Source organism: Saccharomyces eubayanus, chromosome XI (assembly GCF_001298625.1).
Source record: "Saccharomyces eubayanus strain FM1318 chromosome XI, whole genome shotgun sequence".
NCBI classification, from domain to species: domain Eukaryota; kingdom Fungi; phylum Ascomycota; class Saccharomycetes; order Saccharomycetales; family Saccharomycetaceae; genus Saccharomyces; species Saccharomyces eubayanus.
The window spans coordinates 91008-111252 of NC_030970.1; the positions used below are offsets into that span (position 1 = coordinate 91008).

Here is a 20245-nt window from a genome sequence, read left to right on the forward strand (position 1 = left end):
GATGACCATTATTGTTTAGCAGTGTTCTGCTTTAAAGAAATTAGCTCCCAAACCAGCTCCATTATCAGTGTAACTGCAACTTCAACTCTCTACCCGAAAGTGTGAATTAGAGTGTCTACCTGCGTATCTCTAAATAGTCGACTCTTCACTGTCTATCTTACCCATATTTTGCAGATTCAACCATTTAATAGCCCTAATCTAGAGAAAAATGCGTAAGTGTAAAATTTTTGTTGGTAACTCTCACCCAGAGTTAGGTAACATGGTCTGTCAAAGATTAGGTATTGAACCAGCTCCATGTTCATTAAAGAAATTTGCAAACGGTGAAACCTCTGTTCAAATTGGTGTCTCTGTTCGTGACGAAGACGTGTATGTCATCCAATCTGGTTCTCCATCAATTAACGATGATATCATGGAATTGTTGATTTTAGTCTCTGCCTGTAGGGGCGGATCTGCAAAGAAAATCACAGCTGTCATTCCTCAGTTTCCTTATTCCAAGCAATGTAAAATGAAGAAGCATAGAGGTGCTATCACTGCAAGGATGTTGGCTAATCTACTGGTTATGGCCGGTGCTGATCACGTTGTGTCCATGGACCTTCATGCTTCCCAAATGCAAGGTTTTTTCACGAAACCAGTTGACAACCTATATGGAGGTCCAAGCTTAGCTAAGTGGATTAGAGAAAATGTTGAAGACTATGAAGATGCAGTAGTTGTCTCTAAGAACCCAGGCGGCACTAAAAGAGTCACTGCTCTTGCTGATTCTTTGAAGATCAACTTCGCTATGATTCATACCGATCGTCGTCGTTCTAAGGATCTGTATTCTCAAAACAAGGATTTACAACAGTTGAAATTGAGGAAGCAATCGATGTTGAGGAAAAACAAACCTATCGTGAGACAAGGTGATCATCCAAATGAGGAAGAAAACATCATTCTGAGCAACGGTATCCAAACTGCTAGAATCCGTAACGGTCACGTTATCGGCGACGACGAAGCAGATGACGATGAAGACGCCATTTTGGAATCTGACGGTGAGCTTCATTCTATCGACGTCATGGACTCGCATGGTTTAGGCGGTACATACGACGCTGTCGACTCTGAAGACGAAGAAGAAGTGCCAGTTCTTTATAGAGAACAATTAATTACATTGGTTGGTAACGTTCGTGGTCGTTCCGCCATTATTCTAGATGATATGATCGATAGACCGGGCTCTTTCATTAGTGCAGCCGAACATCTGGTCCAAAACTGTGGTGCTAAGAAGGTTTATGTTGTCGCCACCCATGGTATATTTACTGGTGACTGTTTGGAAGAACTAGAAAAATCCGACGCCATCGACACCATCGTTGTCACTAACACATATCCTATTTCAAGAGAATGTATAGCTGGGTCCAAGAAATTGGTCACTATTGATGTCTCTCCAATTTTTGCCGAATGTATTCGTCGTGATCATTATGGTGAAAGTATTTCGGTGCTGTTTGACTCTTTGGCAGCTTTGTAAACTAAACGAGGCTATAAATAGTATTTATCTCTTAAGTATGAAAACATATCATCAAAACATTTTGCATGTTTGCCAAAAATGAGCGAAACTACAAAAGTAAAAGTATAAAAATTTGGTTGGGTTGATCATCATTCATTGCTTTTCATAGGTATTAATTGAAATCGTGATATTAGAATACAAATTCCCTTGGGATCGCGTTTGAAAATCACTTCAAACAATCGATGAAGTTTTTTTCGCATTCTTTTATTCTTCCTTAGGTGATAATTACATATATATCAGATACCCAAATACTAGCTTCATCATGGTTTCCAAAAAGCTCGAAGTCCGAGGCTGTTTTTTAATTTGTGCATCCAAACATTTTTACATCCGTACCTTTTTGCTTGCCATTGTCGTGGAAGTATTCTGAAATAGTAAACTGCAGAAAGGAAAGAGGCGGCCGAGGAAAAACCCCCACCGGAAAAAGAGTAAGCCGAGGCTAGGTAGAACCGGTCCAGCGAGCCTACAGAGGGAATTCTCCTTCGGTCAGCGAGGAGAAGTGAGGGCCCTCTAGCCTGATTCTATGGGCTCCGACGGGGATGGTTCCAGTTTCTTTTCTTACTGCCATGGAAATTTCCAAGATTATAGCTGCAACGCCTAGCATAAAACTATTATTAACGTTTTTAGTATTGAATTTTAAAGTGCAAAGTAAGAGTCCCCAAGAACTACTAATAGATTAAAATGGCTAGATACGGTGCTACCTCCACTAACCCTGCTAAATCCGCTTCTGCTCGTGGTTCCTACTTGCGTGTTTCTTTCAAGAACACCAGAGAAACTGCTCAAGCTATCAACGGTTGGGAATTGACCAAGGCTCAAAAATACTTGGACCAAGTTTTGGACCACCAAAGAGCCATTCCTTTCAGAAGATTTAACTCTTCCATCGGTAGAACCGCTCAAGGTAAGGAATTTGGTGTCACCAAGGCTAGATGGCCAGCTAAGTCTGTTAAGTTCGTTCAAGGTTTGTTGCAAAATGCTGCTGCCAACGCTGAAGTATGTTAGAAATTGTTAAACACGTTTGATAGATGAAATGAGATGTATTAAGAACTAAAAATCCATTGTACAGAAACTATTTCCAATGTGAATGAGAGAGATGAAGAACACATATACTGAATAGGATAAGGTTCAAAGAGTTGCCAATTTGTGGTTGATCAGAGGGAGAAGAGAATTGTTGACATTAATCTTACATTTTTGCTTTCTTTGATCACCACTATAAGACACTGATCCTTTTTTATCCATGATGGCCATATACATTAATTCGCTTTTCGTCTTTCGCAAGAATTATTGCTTGAATTTTTTTTACTAACAAAATGAATTTTTTTTTTTTTATAACAGGCTAAAGGTTTGGATGCTACTAAGTTGTTCGTTTCTCACATCCAAGTTAACCAAGCTCCAAAGCAAAGAAGAAGAACTTTCAGAGCTCACGGTAGAATTAACAAGTACGAATCTTCTCCATCCCACATTGAATTAGTTGTCACTGAAAAGGAAGAAGCTGTTGCTAAGGCCGCTGATAAGAAGGCCGTCAGATTGACTTCTAGACAAAGAGGTAGAATCGCCGCCCAAAAGCGTATCACTGCTTAAATAGAAGATGAAAAATAATGATAATATAATTCTTTGTTAATTTTAATCTTTTATCTATGTAATTTTATCTCCCCGTCATATCACATAACTCTAAAATAAGTTTTTTATTAAATATTATACTATATCGGATAACTATACGCTTAAGTTATTGCGTACGTAGGAGATATACCTTTCAAACCCTTCTAAAACATTAGAGTGTCTAAAAAGGATTTCAAACTGAAACTCATATAAAGTTGTTCAGAAAATCTACTGTCTATATCAGTATATTAGTCATTATTTCATACTTTTAGCACGAACTATGTATTTTTTCCATGCTGTGCTGCCGGCATTAGCCACCTATCATTTAAAACATCTATCTATCAGTTTATGCCAGGAATCGAATCAACACCTGCTGCAAATCCTCCAACTCCTCCAAGTCCCCCATTAGCATTTGCAGAAGACTTTGCCGATTGTACTATGCCCACCTCCGGCGTCATGTAACCGCTAAGATTGATCACATACATGCACATCATGAATACGAGTCCATGTAAGCCAATACAGTAGAATAAAAATACCATTCGTGTTGTTTTGTTCTGCAGGATGACTTTTGCGAAACTCAAAAATAGCTTTTCTAGTGCCGATAATTTTTTATTTTTATAGTGGTTTAACTCATTCTGTCTGAAGTTTGCAATTGGATGTAGCGATTCTTCATACACCCTAGAATATTGAGATTCTACGTCAACGCCTTCTGGTTTTGAAGTTGCTGGAGTAGCACTACCGTTATAGGCTTGCAAATACCTRATCCGTTCATAAAGCTTCGTATTATCGCCCTTCAGCTTTGAGATCTCTAATTTGAGCTTGCCCTTTTCTGAGTTTCCTTGTCTTACTTGCTTTTCTAAATCCATGTTTCTCGAACGGAATCTATCTCTTTGTTTAGTAACTATTGGCAAAATGGTGGATTGGTTTCCACTTAGTGAAGTTAGTTCTCCTTCTTCTGGAATGCCTATAATAGAGCTTGTTGGTGATATTCTATGGGATGTACGATTGTTCATTTGTCTTGTTACACCAGACATCATACTTGCAGCATCGTTAAACTGAGGACCAACATCTTCTAGTTTTTCGAGATCCATTTCTAATTTCTCGTTTGCTTCTTCTAGGGTAGCAATTTTCTGCTTCAGTTGGTCAACGGATTTTTTTAATTGAGCACGTTCCTCTWCTTGTGCAGTACTCTTTGAGCGGTATTCCGCAAGGGAAGCCTGGAGTTTTTTATTGGCTGATAGTAAGGACGATTCGACGGTATTGTCATTTTTACCTTCGGAGTCATTTTCATTTTCGGAGTCGTCTTCGTTTACTCCAAACTCAATTTTTTTCAAGGCAGATAACTCTTCCTTTAACTTGCTATAGTCGGAGTAATTGTTCAATTTTCTTCTGACAGTCTCCAGCTCTGATTTGTAAGATTCAGATTCGGCCATAATGCCATTTAGTTGCTCTTTGAATTCATTAATTGTATTAGAATTTGACTTCCGTTCTTGTTCGTAAGATGCACTCAACAAAGCATTCTCACTTTCCAATTGGTTGAGTTTCAGCTCCTTAGCATGTAGCTCAGATTCTCTTTCTGCTTCACTGGTTGCTTTTGCAAGAGCTCCACTCAATTCTTCGTTTCTTTTTTCTAATTGGTAAGTTCTAGCTTGTGTGGTCTCCAATTCTTGAGTTAGCAGATTGTACTCTGCAATCTTTGTCTTCATTTCATTCTGATTATTCTGAGTATACTCTCCACTTTCTTCGCTATTGTCAATATCGATATTTCTAGATATTTTGGTCTCTAGTGCCTTATTTTGGTCTTGTACAGTTGTTAATTGTTTCACCAAGTCAGCCTCTCTCTCTTTCCAGTTTCTTCCCTTCTCCTCCCAAGTAGAGTTTATTTCCTGAGTTTTTGCTGTTAGCCTTTTGGCCAAAGTTTTCGCTGAGCTTTGTTCCAAATCTAATAATCTTGATTTTAAAGTTTCATAATCAGCGTATTTGGCTAGCCTATCTTCTAAATCGCTTATTTTTTCTTTGAGTTCCTTTGAGTCATCGATCTTTCCTAATTTTTCCAAGGAGCTTTGCAACAAAGGTTGAGGGTCAGGAGCCTCTGAAAGCTTTTCATAAACGTCAAATAGGACTTTTTCAGAAAATTTTGATCTCTGTGTCAGGTTATCAATTTCGCATTGATATTGCTTAATAATCTTATTTATGTGGTTCAGCTTCTCTTCTGCTTCGAGCTTTTTAAATTTCTTTGTCTCAGTGGCCAAAGACTTTCTCGACGTCAATGACTGGGTTTCTTTATCCTTGATCTCAATGACATCAGCATCCAATTCCTTTTGGAGATTTGTCAAATCCGCCTTGGCCCAGATATCCAAGGCATGAGAATATACAGACGTATCCATTGTGCAATTCGTGTTTGAGGGAGCTATTATAGAAGGGAGTTGAAATATAAGCTAATTTTATAAATCTTAATATACTAAACACAGTTACCTAAGAACACCTAATTCTATTATTTTGGCATTTTTATGAGCCCCAGTATTATATCACTTTTCACGTACGGTTCTTTATGACAGTAATAATCTTGTTGAATGACACAAGCAGTAAGTGCAGTTCTGTTTGTGGAGAATAAAGAAAAAGAAATCGCCAATGGTAAGTACCGGAGTTTTCTTTGCTTATAAGCTAGAAAGAGAAGCTTTTTCATATTTGTATATGCCATGTTGCCTTCAAATAAATACTCCAAAAGTTTCTATAATAGTTAACGCACAAGCACCCTCTTATTTAAGCTGGTGCTCTCGGTAACAGCACGTGAAAAAGCGCTGTTCGTGTAAGATATATTTTGATCTCTTTGGTGTGAAATTCTAAAAGTATTTTTTTTTATTCTTAATTATTAAACACTTTTCGCTGTTCTCAATTTATGTTAAAAAAAAAAAATGGGAAACGCTAAAAAAACAAAAAAACATAAAAAAACAAAATGATAATATGTACATATAAATTAATATAATCTTTTATTTTGTACTTTTAAGTAAATATGCAACATCATCAAGGTCTTATAAAGTCAATTATCATTAACTAGTGATTGTTTCCACTTCCAATGACAAAGAAAAGTTATTTCAACGAAATGCGGTGTCTTCTGAACTAGGTTCATTTGAGCTAAAGTCTTCTTGCTTAGAAGTCGGCGAGTAACAGAGGCTTTCTCCTTCAAAATAAGAGCTTGCACAATTATCTGACTTTTCCGAGCAATCCAATGTGACTTTTGAAAAACCGCCGAGTGAGATTCCGTCATCAATGTTCTGTCCTTGTGTAAGGTAAGGTATGTGCCTGCTCTCTTTAAGTTCCACATCATTAAAAATACCGTCTGCTTTATTGCTATTGAACAAGCTCTTTTTGCTTCTATTTTGCGATTTTCCAAGATCTTCTGGAATTCGATAATCAACATAGAAATGTGCTTGAGATATCGGCGTGCCTGCACCAGGGGAGTACCCTTCTGTACCTGTGGTAATATAATTTTCGGAGTCTGTGGAGAAAGGATTATGGCGCTCTTTACCTGAGGATAACTTATTGAGTAGTTTCCCAACACGTTTTTCTTTATTCTTATCAACAAAATTCTTCCATAGATCCAGTACGAAGCCCAATTTAATTGAACGCAGGAACTTAGAATACATCTCTAAGGCATCAGAGCCCAATCCAAAGATTAGAAACACCAAACAGGACATCAAAACGTAAAGCCAAATATTATAAACTGGCCTGCCAGGGTCAAATTTAATGATAGTATTCCAGATTGTACTCGAATGTGTATCTTTGAAGCTATAATGTCCACCCACTTGTTGGAGGTCTTGAACGAAGCAGTAAATGGAAAAGGGAAACATAACCAGTATAATGATAAAGCAAAAGATCAATAGTCTTGCAAACCTTGTTAAGTTCAAGCCGGAATTGGTACAATGTAAAATATCCCTGACGTCTTTGCGTTTTTTATAAAACACAAACAATACCAAAGTGGCATAAACGGCGCCGACCAGTGACCATATAAGCATCCATACTGTATATAGGACGGTAGTAATCCATGTTGGTGACAGTAGGTTCTGGCAACCATTATAACGAGCGATACCGTACCTGAACACTTGTAATAAATACGAGAACCCCATGACTATTACCGGTGTCAGTAGACTTATCAGAAGATCTCTGACAATCTTTTTCCACGATGACAAATTTGGTAGAACACTATCTGCCTTCAAAATAGCATGCAAGTTATAGATTATGTTAGTGACGGCACACGATATACCAATATTCGCACCGACTTGCAGTTTGATAACAATATCACACCAACCTTTACCATCCCATCTTGTTAGGAAGTCTTCACCACTCCATATAGCCGCGTCTACAATACACGTTATATTCATTATGAGCAACCACGTTATCAAAATTATAGCCGGAATATTCTTGGTCTTGGAATGCCACGCTAAAGGTGGTATGAGTAATATCACACCAAGTAGACATAGTCCTATTATTGCTGACTTGTATGACATAAGGCTTTGATAGAAAAAAATGATGTTTTCTAACGATTTTCTTTTCTACTTAAGCGTCGTAACTTTCAGTTAAAGGTAATGCTGAATAAAGGTGTCATTACTCCATAAAACGTTCGAGAATGCATGCAATAACAGTTCCGTTCCAGCATTATATATATGCCATTTTAAAAGAACTGTTTTACGTCTACCGCATGCAAAATCAAGCCTCTCCTAGATTACAACGAGGTGAAACGCATCCAAACGATGCAGTTGTAGATAAAGTTTCAAAGTTTTCACAATTATTTCTACATTTAAGCATTGATAGTCGAAAAGTTTCCTAATTAGTGTCACAATGACAGAAAATTTTGCACCGACACTTCTAAGAGGTTCTAGCACCCATACATACGATTTCAATTTTGGTAGTTTAAGTCAATTATGTTTCTTGTATCACTACAATTTGAAAGCTGTTCTATGTTTGGTGCTAAGCATTCAGTGTATCGGAATTACTCATCGCTGGTGTGAACAAGAGACACATTGTTGAGCAAGCGTTACCATGTACTACCTTTTACTTTAACAATAGCATGTTTCTGGAGGACTCGGCCACTCTACCTGAAAACAAATAAAATAATCTATCCAAAAGGTCTTTTGATGGACCCTGAGGTCTTCTAATTTTGTGATGATACGATCTATTACCCACACCTAAAGAATGAAATAAATAGCAACAAAAGGTGTAGTCGCTTATTAAAATGACAATAACTCAAACGTACTCGAAAAACCGGTAAACGAATACTAGAAACGTATATGAAGAAAGAAACAAACATGGGTACTAAATAACAAGATAAATATATTAAATAACATGAAATGAAGAAACGCTAACTTGCATCACAGTAATGAACAAGAGATGAAAAGATCCGTAGAGCTTCAGAATCTCGCAGATCTGCGTTTATTCTGTTATCATCATACAATATCATCGCACTCTTTATACTACTCTCAACAAAATTAACACAATTTTCTAGGCTGGAACCCAATCTACCAATCTTACCACAGGAAAATATTTTTTTAGTTTTCTGCTTCAGCACATAATTCCTTTTACCAGTGAAGTTTTCATCATAAATATTAGGGTTATTATGGTTACTATTACTGGTGAACTCTCTTTTTAGCGCAATATCTCTGATGTCTCTCGAGCGTAATGAAACCAGTAAACTCCTTGTGTAATCTGCTTTCAATAGATCAATTTTCATGGAATTAGTTATTCTACTCTCAGATTCTTGGCCGGCGGGACACGCTTGTAATTGGAAAAAGTTGCTAAAATGGGTCATATACATTGTATATTTGGGCAACAGTTCCAGTGGTTTATTCATCAGCTCATCACCAATATCTATATCGGTAGTCAATATATCTGCATACGAGGAATTGCCTGGGAAAATTTCGTAACTGGAGCCTAAATCATTCAATGAAGGTTGGCATATTCTTTCAAAAGCTTCATCCAATATATCGTTTTGAGAAATTCGTTGACAATCTCTTTTTAGATCAACATTCTTCAGTGGAAACTTATATGATATATTCTTGATAAATGGGAGAGCATGCGATGATTCTCCAACATTAGGAGAGCCTGGGGTCCCCATCCAAGGATACTCATCATATTCACTAATAGAAGGAGATTGTTGTGGTGTAGTTAATGATAGCCTAGAGGTGGCTTGTTGCAGAGAAGAAGAACTAGAAGTCCTGTGCAAATTACCAGCAGTCGTTTGCAATCTTTCCCAAGATTCGTTGTGTTTTAGAGAAGGACTTGGTTGAAAAAATTGAGACAATGTCGGTCTCTTATTGAACCAGGACCCATACGATCCAGGTTGACTAGAAATGGAAGACGACAAATAATGCATCGAGCTACTTCCACTTTTAAACGAGGAAGGCTGAATAACTTCAGCTAAAGATTCACTCGAAGATACAGAAACTGAAGTATTTGAATTCCTCCGGTTCGGTATTTGCCAGCCTTTTCTCAAAGAGTGAAAATTAGGAGATCCGATGCTGTTGTTGTTGTTGTTGTTGTTGTTAGTGTTAAAATTACTATGATTATTATTGCTATCTGCGCGGCCCGGAAGATTGTCAGTTGAAGTTAACGTGCTCAACTCCGCCTCAGATTTACTTCCAATGTTGTAATTAGATTCAGTTTTTGATGCGGCAGATGAATCTGGGTCCAGACCTTCGTGCCGTATTGTTACTTTCCCCTTGTATTTTGGCTCTAATAAGGCAGATAAGATAAACAATAACTTGTTCGCAACCACCATATTTCCTGAAAGAATAACGATTTTGGACGTCGTCAATTCTTTCATCGTTTCTCTGTAATCTGATATGATTATTGCCATCAAAAGGGGAAGAAATCCCAATTTGGGACCATCCTTAATTTCAATCCAGTTAAATATGCTCTTGAACCAAACATGAACGAATTCTTTGAATGTCTCAGGGTACAAGAAAAGTCTTGGGATTTCAGACAAAGAGCGCAAACAAGGAATAAGTCTTTTCTGCAAAGTTTGAACCATGATTTCGATTTCCTTTGGGTAATATGTTTTGATGTCTATGTTCGATAACCTTATAATTAGATTGTTACTGTTGTTACCAGTATTCTCTTGCATTGCACGATTTTTATTTAAAAAAACAGTGAGCATTTTTTGAGTTTGGGTCAACCACGATGAAAGACAAGACCAAGACTCAGCTACCACTGGCAGCAATATCTTAGGAATGCATACGCTAATCGCAATACGGTTGTATTGGTGCATGTAATAAAATATCCTAGTTATCAGCACCAAATCCGAGTTAGGAATGGTCCTGATCTTGTCACATTGAGTCAAGTCTGACGCTCTCACAGGAGAACCAAATATGTACTCCTTCAATTCACTAGGCCGTATTTGGTCCATCGAGTTTGAGATTTTTGAGGTGGTGTAATCGAAGATATCACGATAATTGTTCCTACACGCCATTTGACCAGCTTCTTCGATGATCAAAATCCTAAATGCGTGCGTACCCTCATTGATTGAGGTTATTTTGTCAGTACAAAGCCCGCCGTTTTTTTGTAGCGAATCAATGGGACGACTATAGGGGACATCCCTAGAGCCGAAGAGCTTAAGTTTTAAATCATCCGAGATATGGTCTAAGATAGGTGGAGAAGTGGTCGACAGCAGTTCCGAATGCTTTTCCACATTGACGGCAGTGTCTAGAAGCGCCCCAACAGCAGTCTTCGTAGTTCCTGTGTTGGCTGCTTTACAATACACAGAAACATTGGGCACGACCGATGAGAATTCGGAACGATCTGGATTCTTCTCAGAAGCAGATACATTGGTCTTGTTCCTCAACAAATTACCTAACATCGAAGCAAGCACACCCTTTCACCTTCTCTATACGGCCACCCACGAGGCACTATAACGAGCAAACGGTACTAGAAGCTCTCGCCAACAGGGTTCGAGATACCTCTGTCTCTTCTTTGTTTTATCGACAGCAACAGACGCTACTCGCAATATGTGCAACACTAAAGCAGATCAATCAATCAATCCTGAGAACCCGGTTCGTTCAAATCATCCACTAGATGAAACACGCACGTGTACCCAAAATGAAGATAAACAAAAAGCAAACAGAAAACAGAAAGCGGCTTCTATCTATTAATGGAAAACAATACTGACCTACCAACGAGCCCTTAACGAAACCAGCCTTTACCCTCATTCCCTATTGGATCACCACTTAAACACTCTTCTCACCAGATCGCCAAATAGAAAATTTTGTTGCGATGATTCCTTACCCATGGGCCCAGAAGTCCCGTGCACCACACTCAGGATCCAACCAAACGTATGTTAGACTTCTAATTGGAGACGCTCCAACTGCAACAACCATTGCATACTTCCGTTGCACACTCCCTCGGCCCCCAAATAGATGCAATCATGACACCTCAGTAGTGGATATACCGTTCGAATGGTCCATTTTTATCATTCTGCACCTTTAACGCTGCTCCGTGGGTTGTGACAACTACCTTAAGGGTGGTAAGACTTTTCTATGAAAATAAGCTTCAATCCTCTGGTATATCTTCTAATCATAAAACGAACGGCCTGTAATTATATAAGCTGCTCTTAATTTGTGTATCATTGTTCAAACGGGGTCCTATAATCAAGGAAAGATACGCGGAAAATGGAAGGAATTCCTAGATGGTTACTGTATTCTCTGATATCGTCGGTGCTTTGTATACTAGGGGCACTGTGTGTGCCGTTGATATCGGTTGCGTTTGATAACAAGCGGAACAGCCAGTCGAAGCTGGTCAATTACGGTCTCTCTCTAAGTGCTGGGTCCATGATAACCACGTCGCTGTACATGCTGCTGCCTCGGATTGACAAATCAAACCGGTTCAAGGTGTTTCCTGGGTTGCTCATTGGTATTTGCCTCAGTTTTTTCCTGAACTACCTGGTTCATGCCTTTGCTAGCGAATCCTTGGTGCACTGTGCCGATAAGTCTGACAATGGTACACATTCGCATGTACACTCGCTGTCACAATCACAATCACAATCACATTCACATTCGCATTCGCGTTCGCATCTCGATAACGATCAAGATATAGAAAATTCTCCCTCTGGACATGGCCAACTGACCTCATCTTCTAGCGTGTCTGAAAATGACGCATTGCTCTCAAAGGACAACCAGAGGCCCAAAATGAAAAGAAAGCTATCTTTGATTGATTTGCTAACACGAAGAAAATCAGAAGGTGAGTGTCGCGACTTGAACGAGTGCACACCAGTGCTGCAATCTGAAGAGCCAGAGTATATTGCTTGCGTTCCGCCAGTTATAAAGTCGTCTCAAGATGAAGGAGATGTTTCTCATGGTTCCAGCGAGTCTGACGATAACCTACAGGGGGATGCTAAGGACCATCGCGGTCTTGTTTGTATGGAGAATAATGTTGGTTATGATTTGGAAAATTTATCACTGTATCGTAAAAATTTCCTTTCGAGCCGTCATAATCATACCTCTGGAACCTCTGAGAACTACGGCTCCAATCAGTCATCGCACTCTCTGTCGTCATCTTTGGGTAGCAACATAGCTGAGGAACCAGCCCCATTGGTGGAAACACAATCTCATCATGAAAACGCCTCTTTGTACCATCACCATCATCATTTAGAAACGCCCTTCTCGAAACTATTGTCCATTGGTATGCAGACCTGTCTAGTCTTGGCACTGCATAAATTTCCTGAAGGTTTCATTATTTTCTACACCAATAGATCAGATTCCTCAAAATCCTTGGGGTTTTCTATCTTTTTAAGTTTGACGATTCATAATTTCGTTGAGGGGTTCGCAATGACTTTGCCATTTTACACTGCATTCAAGTCTAAATGGGTTGCCATTTTAATTACTGCCGTCCTCGGTGGTGGTTCTCAGCCATTGGGGGCATTAATAGGTTATTTTATTTTCAGGGGTAGCACTCCAAAGGACCACGAACCAAATATGGATCTCTTATTGAGCATCACCGCAGGATTCTTGTTGGTAATTGGTTTGCAAATGTTCCAAACCGGTATTGGCTTTAGCGATGGGCATCATCATCATTCAGATGAAGGAGATGAAGAAATGAAACAGTCTCACTGTTCTGGTACGACTTGCCTAAAATGGTGTTGCACTGGTGTTTTGCTTATCCTAGCAAGTGCCTTATTCACTTGATAAATTAAATACACGTATATTCTTGCTTACTATATAAACTTCCTTTAACTTGAATAAATGGTCCATAATCGCGATCATATATCGTGCCTGCGATCATCAGCGAGATCGAATCCCTGTTCCTGTACGTGCTGCTCACCACTATCATCATCAGTTATCACGTTTTCCTCATTCTCTTCAAATGGATTTTCAAAATTGTCCTGTAGATAAGGTTTCCCTAAACTCTCTTCTGATTTGCCCCGTGTAGAGCCTTGCATTGTGACCTCAGAGCTCATGGTATGCTCAACATTACTATCATCTAACTCAAAAACTGTTTCTTCCGGATCACTCGGAATCGGTGCCTTGATGTCATCAGCTAAAGGCAACCTAAAATTATACTTCCCCCACTTGAAATAGAGACCAGTGATCGCCAGGATACAAAATATGTAAACCATCAAAGCGTAATTCATCGTTTTGAAAGTCACGGGAACCTGCGTTGGCAGACAAACGGAAACCATAGATAATAATAGCCAGGCAATAGAAATAATGTTGATAAACCAACCGAATTTATATCTAATCTTCACAGGTGCACTCCGAATGGCCCTTCTTCTGGTAAACAGTACTAAAACCAAAGGAATGAAAGTTGCCGAACAGAGACACAATACCGCGGCTCCTATGAAGGCATTAAACGCAGCTGTAGAAATCAATGCTAACAGTCCAAGGAAATATGATATTACCATACTCAATATGATAGAATTCTTTGGGACTTTTGATTGAGAATCCGGCTCCACATACGTCCATTTATCATAATGCGGTATAGCACGGTCACGACTAAAACTATAAACAGCACGGGAAGATGTGGTAATTGAACCAATTCCAGAAAACAACAAATTACCTAAGATCAGGAGCACTAAGAAGAATGATAGAACCACCGAATCGGTTGATTTTGTAAAAATGTTCACAATTGGAAGAACTTTATGATTTGTAAAGAGTAAATCATTATCAGGAAGGATTAGCATTATTGGTATGAGGAAAATAACCCCAGAAAATGCAGATAGTAATACGGCATTCGACATACCACGGGGAATATCCCTTTCAGGGACCTTGACTTCATCTGCTAAAGCAGGTAGCATACTGAAACCTTGTAGAGTAAAGTTGGATTGTTGGAAGCCAATAATGAACGAAAGAAATGCACTTTTGTATCCCGATAGACCATTGTCAAAATGAAATAGTGCGTACTTCAAAGATCTAAATTTTCCTTTGTGAAATATTAGTAAGAGAATATCAATAAATATGATAGCATATATGATCCAATAAACGCATACTTTGTTTATTGTTTCAATGAATCTTGCAAACTTCAAATTCACGAAGCCTACAATGGTCACCACTAAATAGAATACAATGACTGTGTAAAATATCAAATGTGATTCGGATATAAGATCTGAGTTTGTCATCAAAATCAGAGAAATAGTTAGTTGAGCACCTGCAAAAGTGATACTCGTGCTCATCGTCCAATTCCCTATAAGCATCAACCACCCTGTGTACCAGGAGCATGCCAGCTTGAGTTTCTCTGGCGCTAACATGGCACTCCCGACATGCAGTTCCATTGGAAATTTAGACACAATCTCCCCGAGTGAAAGAGAAGAGAACCATATGCACACCCCACTTATTAGGAATCCCAGCATTATAGTTAATGGGCCACCGTTGATTAGTCCAATAGCCATGCTTGTGCACATTCCTAATACCGGACTCATTAAACCTAAACCAAGGCCCACAATAGAACTTCTTGACAGTAAGGACTTATCCAGCACTTGATCATAATTGAAATGCTCAGCTTCCTCGTTCTCTTGATTGTCATCTTCATGGACAATGGTGTGCAAGTTTTCAAATAAGTCATGTGGATCGAAATGGGCAATATTCTCCCTTATATTATCAGCCAATAATGTGTACTCGGGCATTTTCCATTTATTGGTTGTTTCTTGTTTATTCAATGGTACAAAGACGAACCCTATAGCGCACACCAGTATCCTGTATAAAGATAATGGCCTGCTGTTATCGTCTTGTTTTAATGAGATGATTAATGGCTGTTAAAGCCTCATTGCGGAAATTTTAATGCCGGAAAGGCCTGAAAAAATTCGAAGGTGCAGAGCAGAAAACAAGGCTTTAAAGCTACGTATTACCAACGGCTGAAAGTGGCGAAGTACTGTTTCCACAAGAGTGCGTATACAGTAGTAATTACAACTAAACCGCAAAATGGAGGGTGATGATTTATTTGATGAGTTCGGAAATCTAGTCGGAGCTGATCCTTTTGATTCTGATGAAGAAGGAAGTGTGCTAGATGAGGAAGAACAATATGAAACGGTTATGTTTGACAACAGTGATAGGGAAAGTGAAACTGGAAGCCATCAACTAATTACTGTGGCGGATGAAAAGGAAGTCGGAACCACCGTGGAACATCCTTACGGCAAAGACGTGGAAGTGCTAATAGAAACCGAGAACACACAGTCAACGGAAACCCCTTTAGTAGAGCCAGTAGCACAACGAACAAAACTACAAGAACATACAATTTTTACACAATTGAAAAAAAACATTCCAAAAACCAAGTATGATCGAGATTATATGCTATCCATTGCCGACATCCCAGAAAGAATAAGGAATGTTGGTATAATCGGGCCTCTTCATTCAGGCAAGACCTCTCTGGTGGATCTCTTGGTGACTGAATCACACAAACGGATCCCAGATATGTCTAAAAACGTAGAACTCGGTTGGAAACCGTTGAAATATATGGACAATTTAAAACAGGAGATAGATCGAGGTATCTCTCTCAAAGTTAATGGATCCACTTTACTTTGTACTGATCTGGAATCTAAGTCCAGCATGATAAATTTCTTAGACGCCCCAGGGCATGTTAATTTCATGGATGAAACGGCTGTTACTCTTGCTGCGAGCGACATAGCTTTAATTGTAATAGATGTTGTCGAAGGTGTAACTTCTGTTGTAGAACAGTTGATCAAACAGAGTATCAGAAATAAACTAGGTATGTGCTTTGTTATAAACAAGCTTGATAGGCTGATTTTAGATCTAAAACTACCGCCAATGGACGCATATTTGAAATTAAGTCATATAATCAGAGACATCAATTCGTTTACCAAGGGAAAGGTGTTTTCACCGACATCCAATGATATCATTTTTGCATCAACAAAGCTAGGTTTTACATTCACTGTTAAGGAATTCGTAAACTATTATTATTCCTCTTCGATCTCTTCTTCTAAGATAAATGAATTTACTGCACGGTTGTGGGGTGAGATTTACTTTCATAAAGGCAAATTCCAAATGAAACCATTCGAAAATATTGGAAAGTACCCAACTTTTGTTGAGTTTATTCTTAATCCACTCTATAAACTATTCTCCTATGCTCTCGCTATGGAGAAAGATAAATTGAAGACTTTGTTAAAAACTAACTTTAAAGTTACTTTAACACAAGAAGCTCTTAAGTATGACCCACAGCCATTTTTAAAGCACGTTCTGCAGTTAATATTCAGAGATCAGACCGGTCTCGTGGATTCGATCACGAATTGTTATGACCCTCTAAGCTTAATAGAAAATAAAATATGTCATCTCTCAGGTCCTCGTGAAGATATCTCAGAAAAAGTTTTTTGGGCTCATGTTTTGAAAACTTTGGATTATGGTGGAGCAGAATGGTCTCTCGTACGCGTTTATTCGGGCCATTTGAAGAGAGGGGACCACATACGTGTTTTAGATTCTTTGCAATCCGAATCCCGCCAAAAGAGGCAATTGCATGGAAGTTTTGCTATGGAAACCCACGACGAAGAAGAGGAAGAAGAAGATGAAACGCCAATTTGTGAAATAGAAGAAATCTGTTTACTAGGTGGTAGATATGTTTATCCTGTCCACGAAGCATCCAAAGGACAGATAGTACTTGTAAAGGGTATTTCCGATGCATACATCAAATCAGCTACTTTGTATTCTGTCAATAATAAAAGAGAGATGATGTCACTAAATTATTTTAAGCCTTTGGATTATATAATTCAACCAGTGTTCAAAATCGTTCTTCAACCGTTATTACCAAGGGAGCTCCCTAAGTTATTGGACGCTCTAAGCAAAATCTCAAAGTACTATCCAGGTGCGATTATCAAAGTAGAGGAATCCGGTGAACATGTAATACTGGGGAATGGGGAATTATATATGGACTGCTTGCTGTATGATTTAAGAGCAAGGTATGCAAATATAGAAATCAAAATTTCAGATCCTTTAACTGTTTTTTCTGAAAGTTGCTCAAGTGAATCATTCGCTTCAATCCCTGTGAATAACTCTGTATCACGTTCAAGTGATAAAGACGTCCAGAGCATATCGATTAGTGTCACAGCGGAACCAATGGATTCTAAAATGATTCAGGACTTGAGTAAGAACAGATTAGGAAAAGGCCAAAACAGTTTGGATGTTGACCAAATTATGGATAATCCCAAAAAACTGTCCAAGATATTGAGAACAGAGTATAACTGGGATTCTTTAGCATCGAGGAACGTTTGGTCGTTCTATAACGGGAATGTGTTGATTAATGATACCTTACCGGATGAAGTAAGCCCTGAATTACTAGCAAAGTATAAGCAACAAATAATACAAGGCTTTTACTGGGCCGTGAAAGAAGGGCCGCTGGCAGAAGAGCCGATCTATGGTGTTCAGTATAAATTGTTAGGGATTGCAGAGCCTTCTGGCATAAGTGTTGATGTAATGAAAAGTCAAACAATTCCGTTGATGAAGAAGGCCTGTTACGTTGGTCTGTTGACAGCAACACCCACATTATTAGAGCCCATTTACGAAGTTGACGTTATGGTTCACGCTCCACTGTTACCAATAGTTGAAGAACTGTTCAAGAAAAGACGCGGCAGTCGATTATACAAGATAACGAAGCTTGTAGGAACACCGTTGTTGGAAATTCGCGGACAAATTCCTGTTATCGAATCAGCAGGGTTTGAAACCGATTTAAGAATATCGACAAACGGTCTGGGGATGTGCCAATTGTACTTCTGGAATAAGATATGGAGAAAAGTGCCCGGTGATGTTTTGGATAAAGATGCCTTTATTCCAAAATTGAAGCCTGCACCAATTAATAGTTTAAGCCGTGATTTTGTGATGAAAACAAGAAGGAGGAAGGGTATTTCTACAGGCGGGTTTATGTCGAATGATGGCCCAACATTAGAAAAATATATAAGTACCGAGCTGTTTGTACAATTGAGGGAAAATGACTTGGTATTGTAAAATTGTAGCGTATTTAAGAGTTATACATAGCATATAGACAATAACTCTATAAACGGTTTTTATTCATATAACGTGTATAGTGATATATATGCTCATCGGCAACTGAAAAATTTTTATTTTCAGCCTAAATACAGATGAGATGAGCTTCATAAAATTCTGTCCTACTATGTAGTAAAATTTGGTAACAGTTGAAAAGAATAGTCAGTCGAACAGCAATACGTACGAAATGGCTAAAGGATTCAAGTTGAAGCAGTTGCTATCGCACCACAAGGAAGTTCAAAAAGCTGATAAGCTTGAGAATGACTTAAAGATGAAGAAATCCCAACAACTTAAAAAAGAAGAGCCAACCGTTATCTCAGCCACTGATTTGGAAAAAATCGAAGAGCAAAAGAAGAACGCTGTTGCTAAGAAAGAACCCGCTGCTGATGTCGAAGAATACCAAAGTCAAGCCATGTCAAAGAAAGATAAAAGAAAATTGAAGAAAGAATTGAAGAAGATGCAAGAAGAGAAGGCGCCAGAGGTTCAGAAGGACGCCTCCGAAGAAGAAGAGGAAGAAGAGGAAGAGGAACAAGAAGGAAGACTCGATCTTGAAAAGTTGGCTAAGAGTGATTCCGAGTCTGAAGATGAGTCTGAAGAAGACGAGGAAGAGGAAATCGTCGCTGAAGAAGAAGAAAAAGAAGAAGAAGAAGAGGAGGAGGAAGATCAAGACGTTCCATTGTCCGATGTTGAAATTGATTCTGATGCAGACATTGTTCCACATCATAAACTAACTATCAACAACACCAAGGCCATGAAACACGCTTTCGAAAGGGTACAACTGCCATGGAAAAAGCATTCCTTCCAAGAGCACCAAAGTATCACAGCCATAACCAATACAGATGAACAGATCAAGGACATATATGATGATACCGAGAGAGAATTAGCTTTTTACAAGCAATCATTAAATGCTGTCGTAGTTGCACGTGAAGAATTGAAACGACTAAAGGTCCCATTCAAGAGACCATTGGACTATTTTGCTGAAATGGTTAAAAGCGACGAGCACATGGACAAGATCAAGGGTAAGCTGGTTTATGAGGCTAGTGACAAGAAGGCACGCGAAGACGCTAGAAGACAACGACAATTAAAGAAGTTCGGTAAGCAAGTCCAACATGCCACTCTGCAGAAACGTCAACTGGAAAAGAGAGACACATTGGATAAGATTAAGTCTTTAAAGAACAAAAGAAAGCACAACGAGATTGATCACTCTGAGTTCAATGTCGGTGTGGAGGAAGAAATGGAAGGAAAGAAGTCCGACAGAGGCAGGCCCAACGGCAAGAGAGCCGCAAAGAATGCCAAGTACGGTCAAGGTGGAATGAAGAGATTCAAGAGAAAGAACGACGCAGACTCCACTGCCGATGTCACCGGATTCTCCTCCAGAAAGATGAAGGGTAAGACCAACAGGCCAGGAAAGAACAAACGTACCAAAAGATTCTAAGTCCAATATCACTGTGTAGTACCAGAACCGAGTATATATAAAACTTCTATCTATCATTTTTTTTGTACACTAATATAAGATAAAACTAAATCGAAAAGAAGCCCTCAAAGCTATTTACCAGCCCTGATGAAATCTGTCAAAAACCAAAGCAAAGCCCTCGATTTTTTTGCCATAAAACCTAGTGCTGGTGCTAGGGTTTAGTGCCCGCAATAGGAACAT

General features: G+C 38.9%; 9 protein-coding genes across 9 annotated transcripts; 5 read left to right on the top strand and 4 right to left on the bottom strand.

Annotated features, from left to right (window-relative positions):
* Nucleotides 1-208: 208 nt before the first annotated feature.
* PRS1 (ribose phosphate diphosphokinase subunit PRS1) lies at nt 209-1492 on the top strand (the record flags this gene model as incomplete). Its single annotated transcript, XM_018366281.1, has 1 exon — nt 209-1492. One exon carries the CDS (start codon nt 209-211, stop codon nt 1490-1492), a length of 1284 nt encoding a protein of 427 aa, XP_018220873.1.
* Nucleotides 1493-2209: 717 nt separating this feature from the next.
* Nucleotides 2210-3106, top strand: RPL17A (60S ribosomal protein uL22; the record flags this gene model as incomplete). Its single annotated transcript, XM_018366282.1, has 2 exons — nt 2210-2518; nt 2861-3106. The coding sequence occupies 2 exons, from the start codon at nt 2210-2212 to the stop codon at nt 3104-3106; spliced, it is 555 nt and encodes a 184-aa protein (XP_018220874.1).
* A 359-nt stretch (nt 3107-3465) lies between these two features.
* COY1 (CCAAT displacement transcription factor COY1) lies at nt 3466-5511 on the bottom strand (the record flags this gene model as incomplete). The annotated part of the gene is made up of 1 exon (XM_018366283.1): nt 3466-5511. The coding sequence occupies one exon, from the start codon at nt 5509-5511 to the stop codon at nt 3466-3468; it is 2046 nt and encodes a 681-aa protein (XP_018220875.1).
* Nucleotides 5512-6219: 708 nt separating this feature from the next.
* On the bottom strand, nt 6220-7632 carry STE3 (Ste3p; the record flags this gene model as incomplete). The annotated part of the gene is made up of 1 exon (XM_018366284.1): nt 6220-7632. The coding sequence occupies one exon, from the start codon at nt 7630-7632 to the stop codon at nt 6220-6222; it is 1413 nt and encodes a 470-aa protein (XP_018220876.1).
* An 851-nt stretch (nt 7633-8483) lies between these two features.
* Nucleotides 8484-10976, bottom strand: LST4 (Lst4p; the record flags this gene model as incomplete). Its single annotated transcript, XM_018366285.1, has 1 exon — nt 8484-10976. One exon carries the CDS (start codon nt 10974-10976, stop codon nt 8484-8486), a length of 2493 nt encoding a protein of 830 aa, XP_018220877.1.
* An 808-nt stretch (nt 10977-11784) lies between these two features.
* On the top strand, nt 11785-13296 carry ZRT3 (Zn(2+) transporter ZRT3; the record flags this gene model as incomplete). Its single annotated transcript, XM_018366286.1, has 1 exon — nt 11785-13296. One exon carries the CDS (start codon nt 11785-11787, stop codon nt 13294-13296), a length of 1512 nt encoding a protein of 503 aa, XP_018220878.1.
* A 74-nt stretch (nt 13297-13370) lies between these two features.
* TPO5 (Tpo5p) lies at nt 13371-15230 on the bottom strand (the record flags this gene model as incomplete). The annotated part of the gene is made up of 1 exon (XM_018366287.1): nt 13371-15230. One exon carries the CDS (start codon nt 15228-15230, stop codon nt 13371-13373), a length of 1860 nt encoding a protein of 619 aa, XP_018220879.1.
* Nucleotides 15231-15525: 295 nt separating this feature from the next.
* On the top strand, nt 15526-18552 carry SNU114 (U5 snRNP GTPase SNU114; the record flags this gene model as incomplete). The annotated part of the gene is made up of 1 exon (XM_018366288.1): nt 15526-18552. The coding sequence occupies one exon, from the start codon at nt 15526-15528 to the stop codon at nt 18550-18552; it is 3027 nt and encodes a 1008-aa protein (XP_018220880.1).
* Nucleotides 18553-18778: 226 nt separating this feature from the next.
* On the top strand, nt 18779-20026 carry EBP2 (Ebp2p; the record flags this gene model as incomplete). Its single annotated transcript, XM_018366289.1, has 1 exon — nt 18779-20026. One exon carries the CDS (start codon nt 18779-18781, stop codon nt 20024-20026), a length of 1248 nt encoding a protein of 415 aa, XP_018220881.1.
* Nucleotides 20027-20245: the final 219 nt, after the last annotated feature.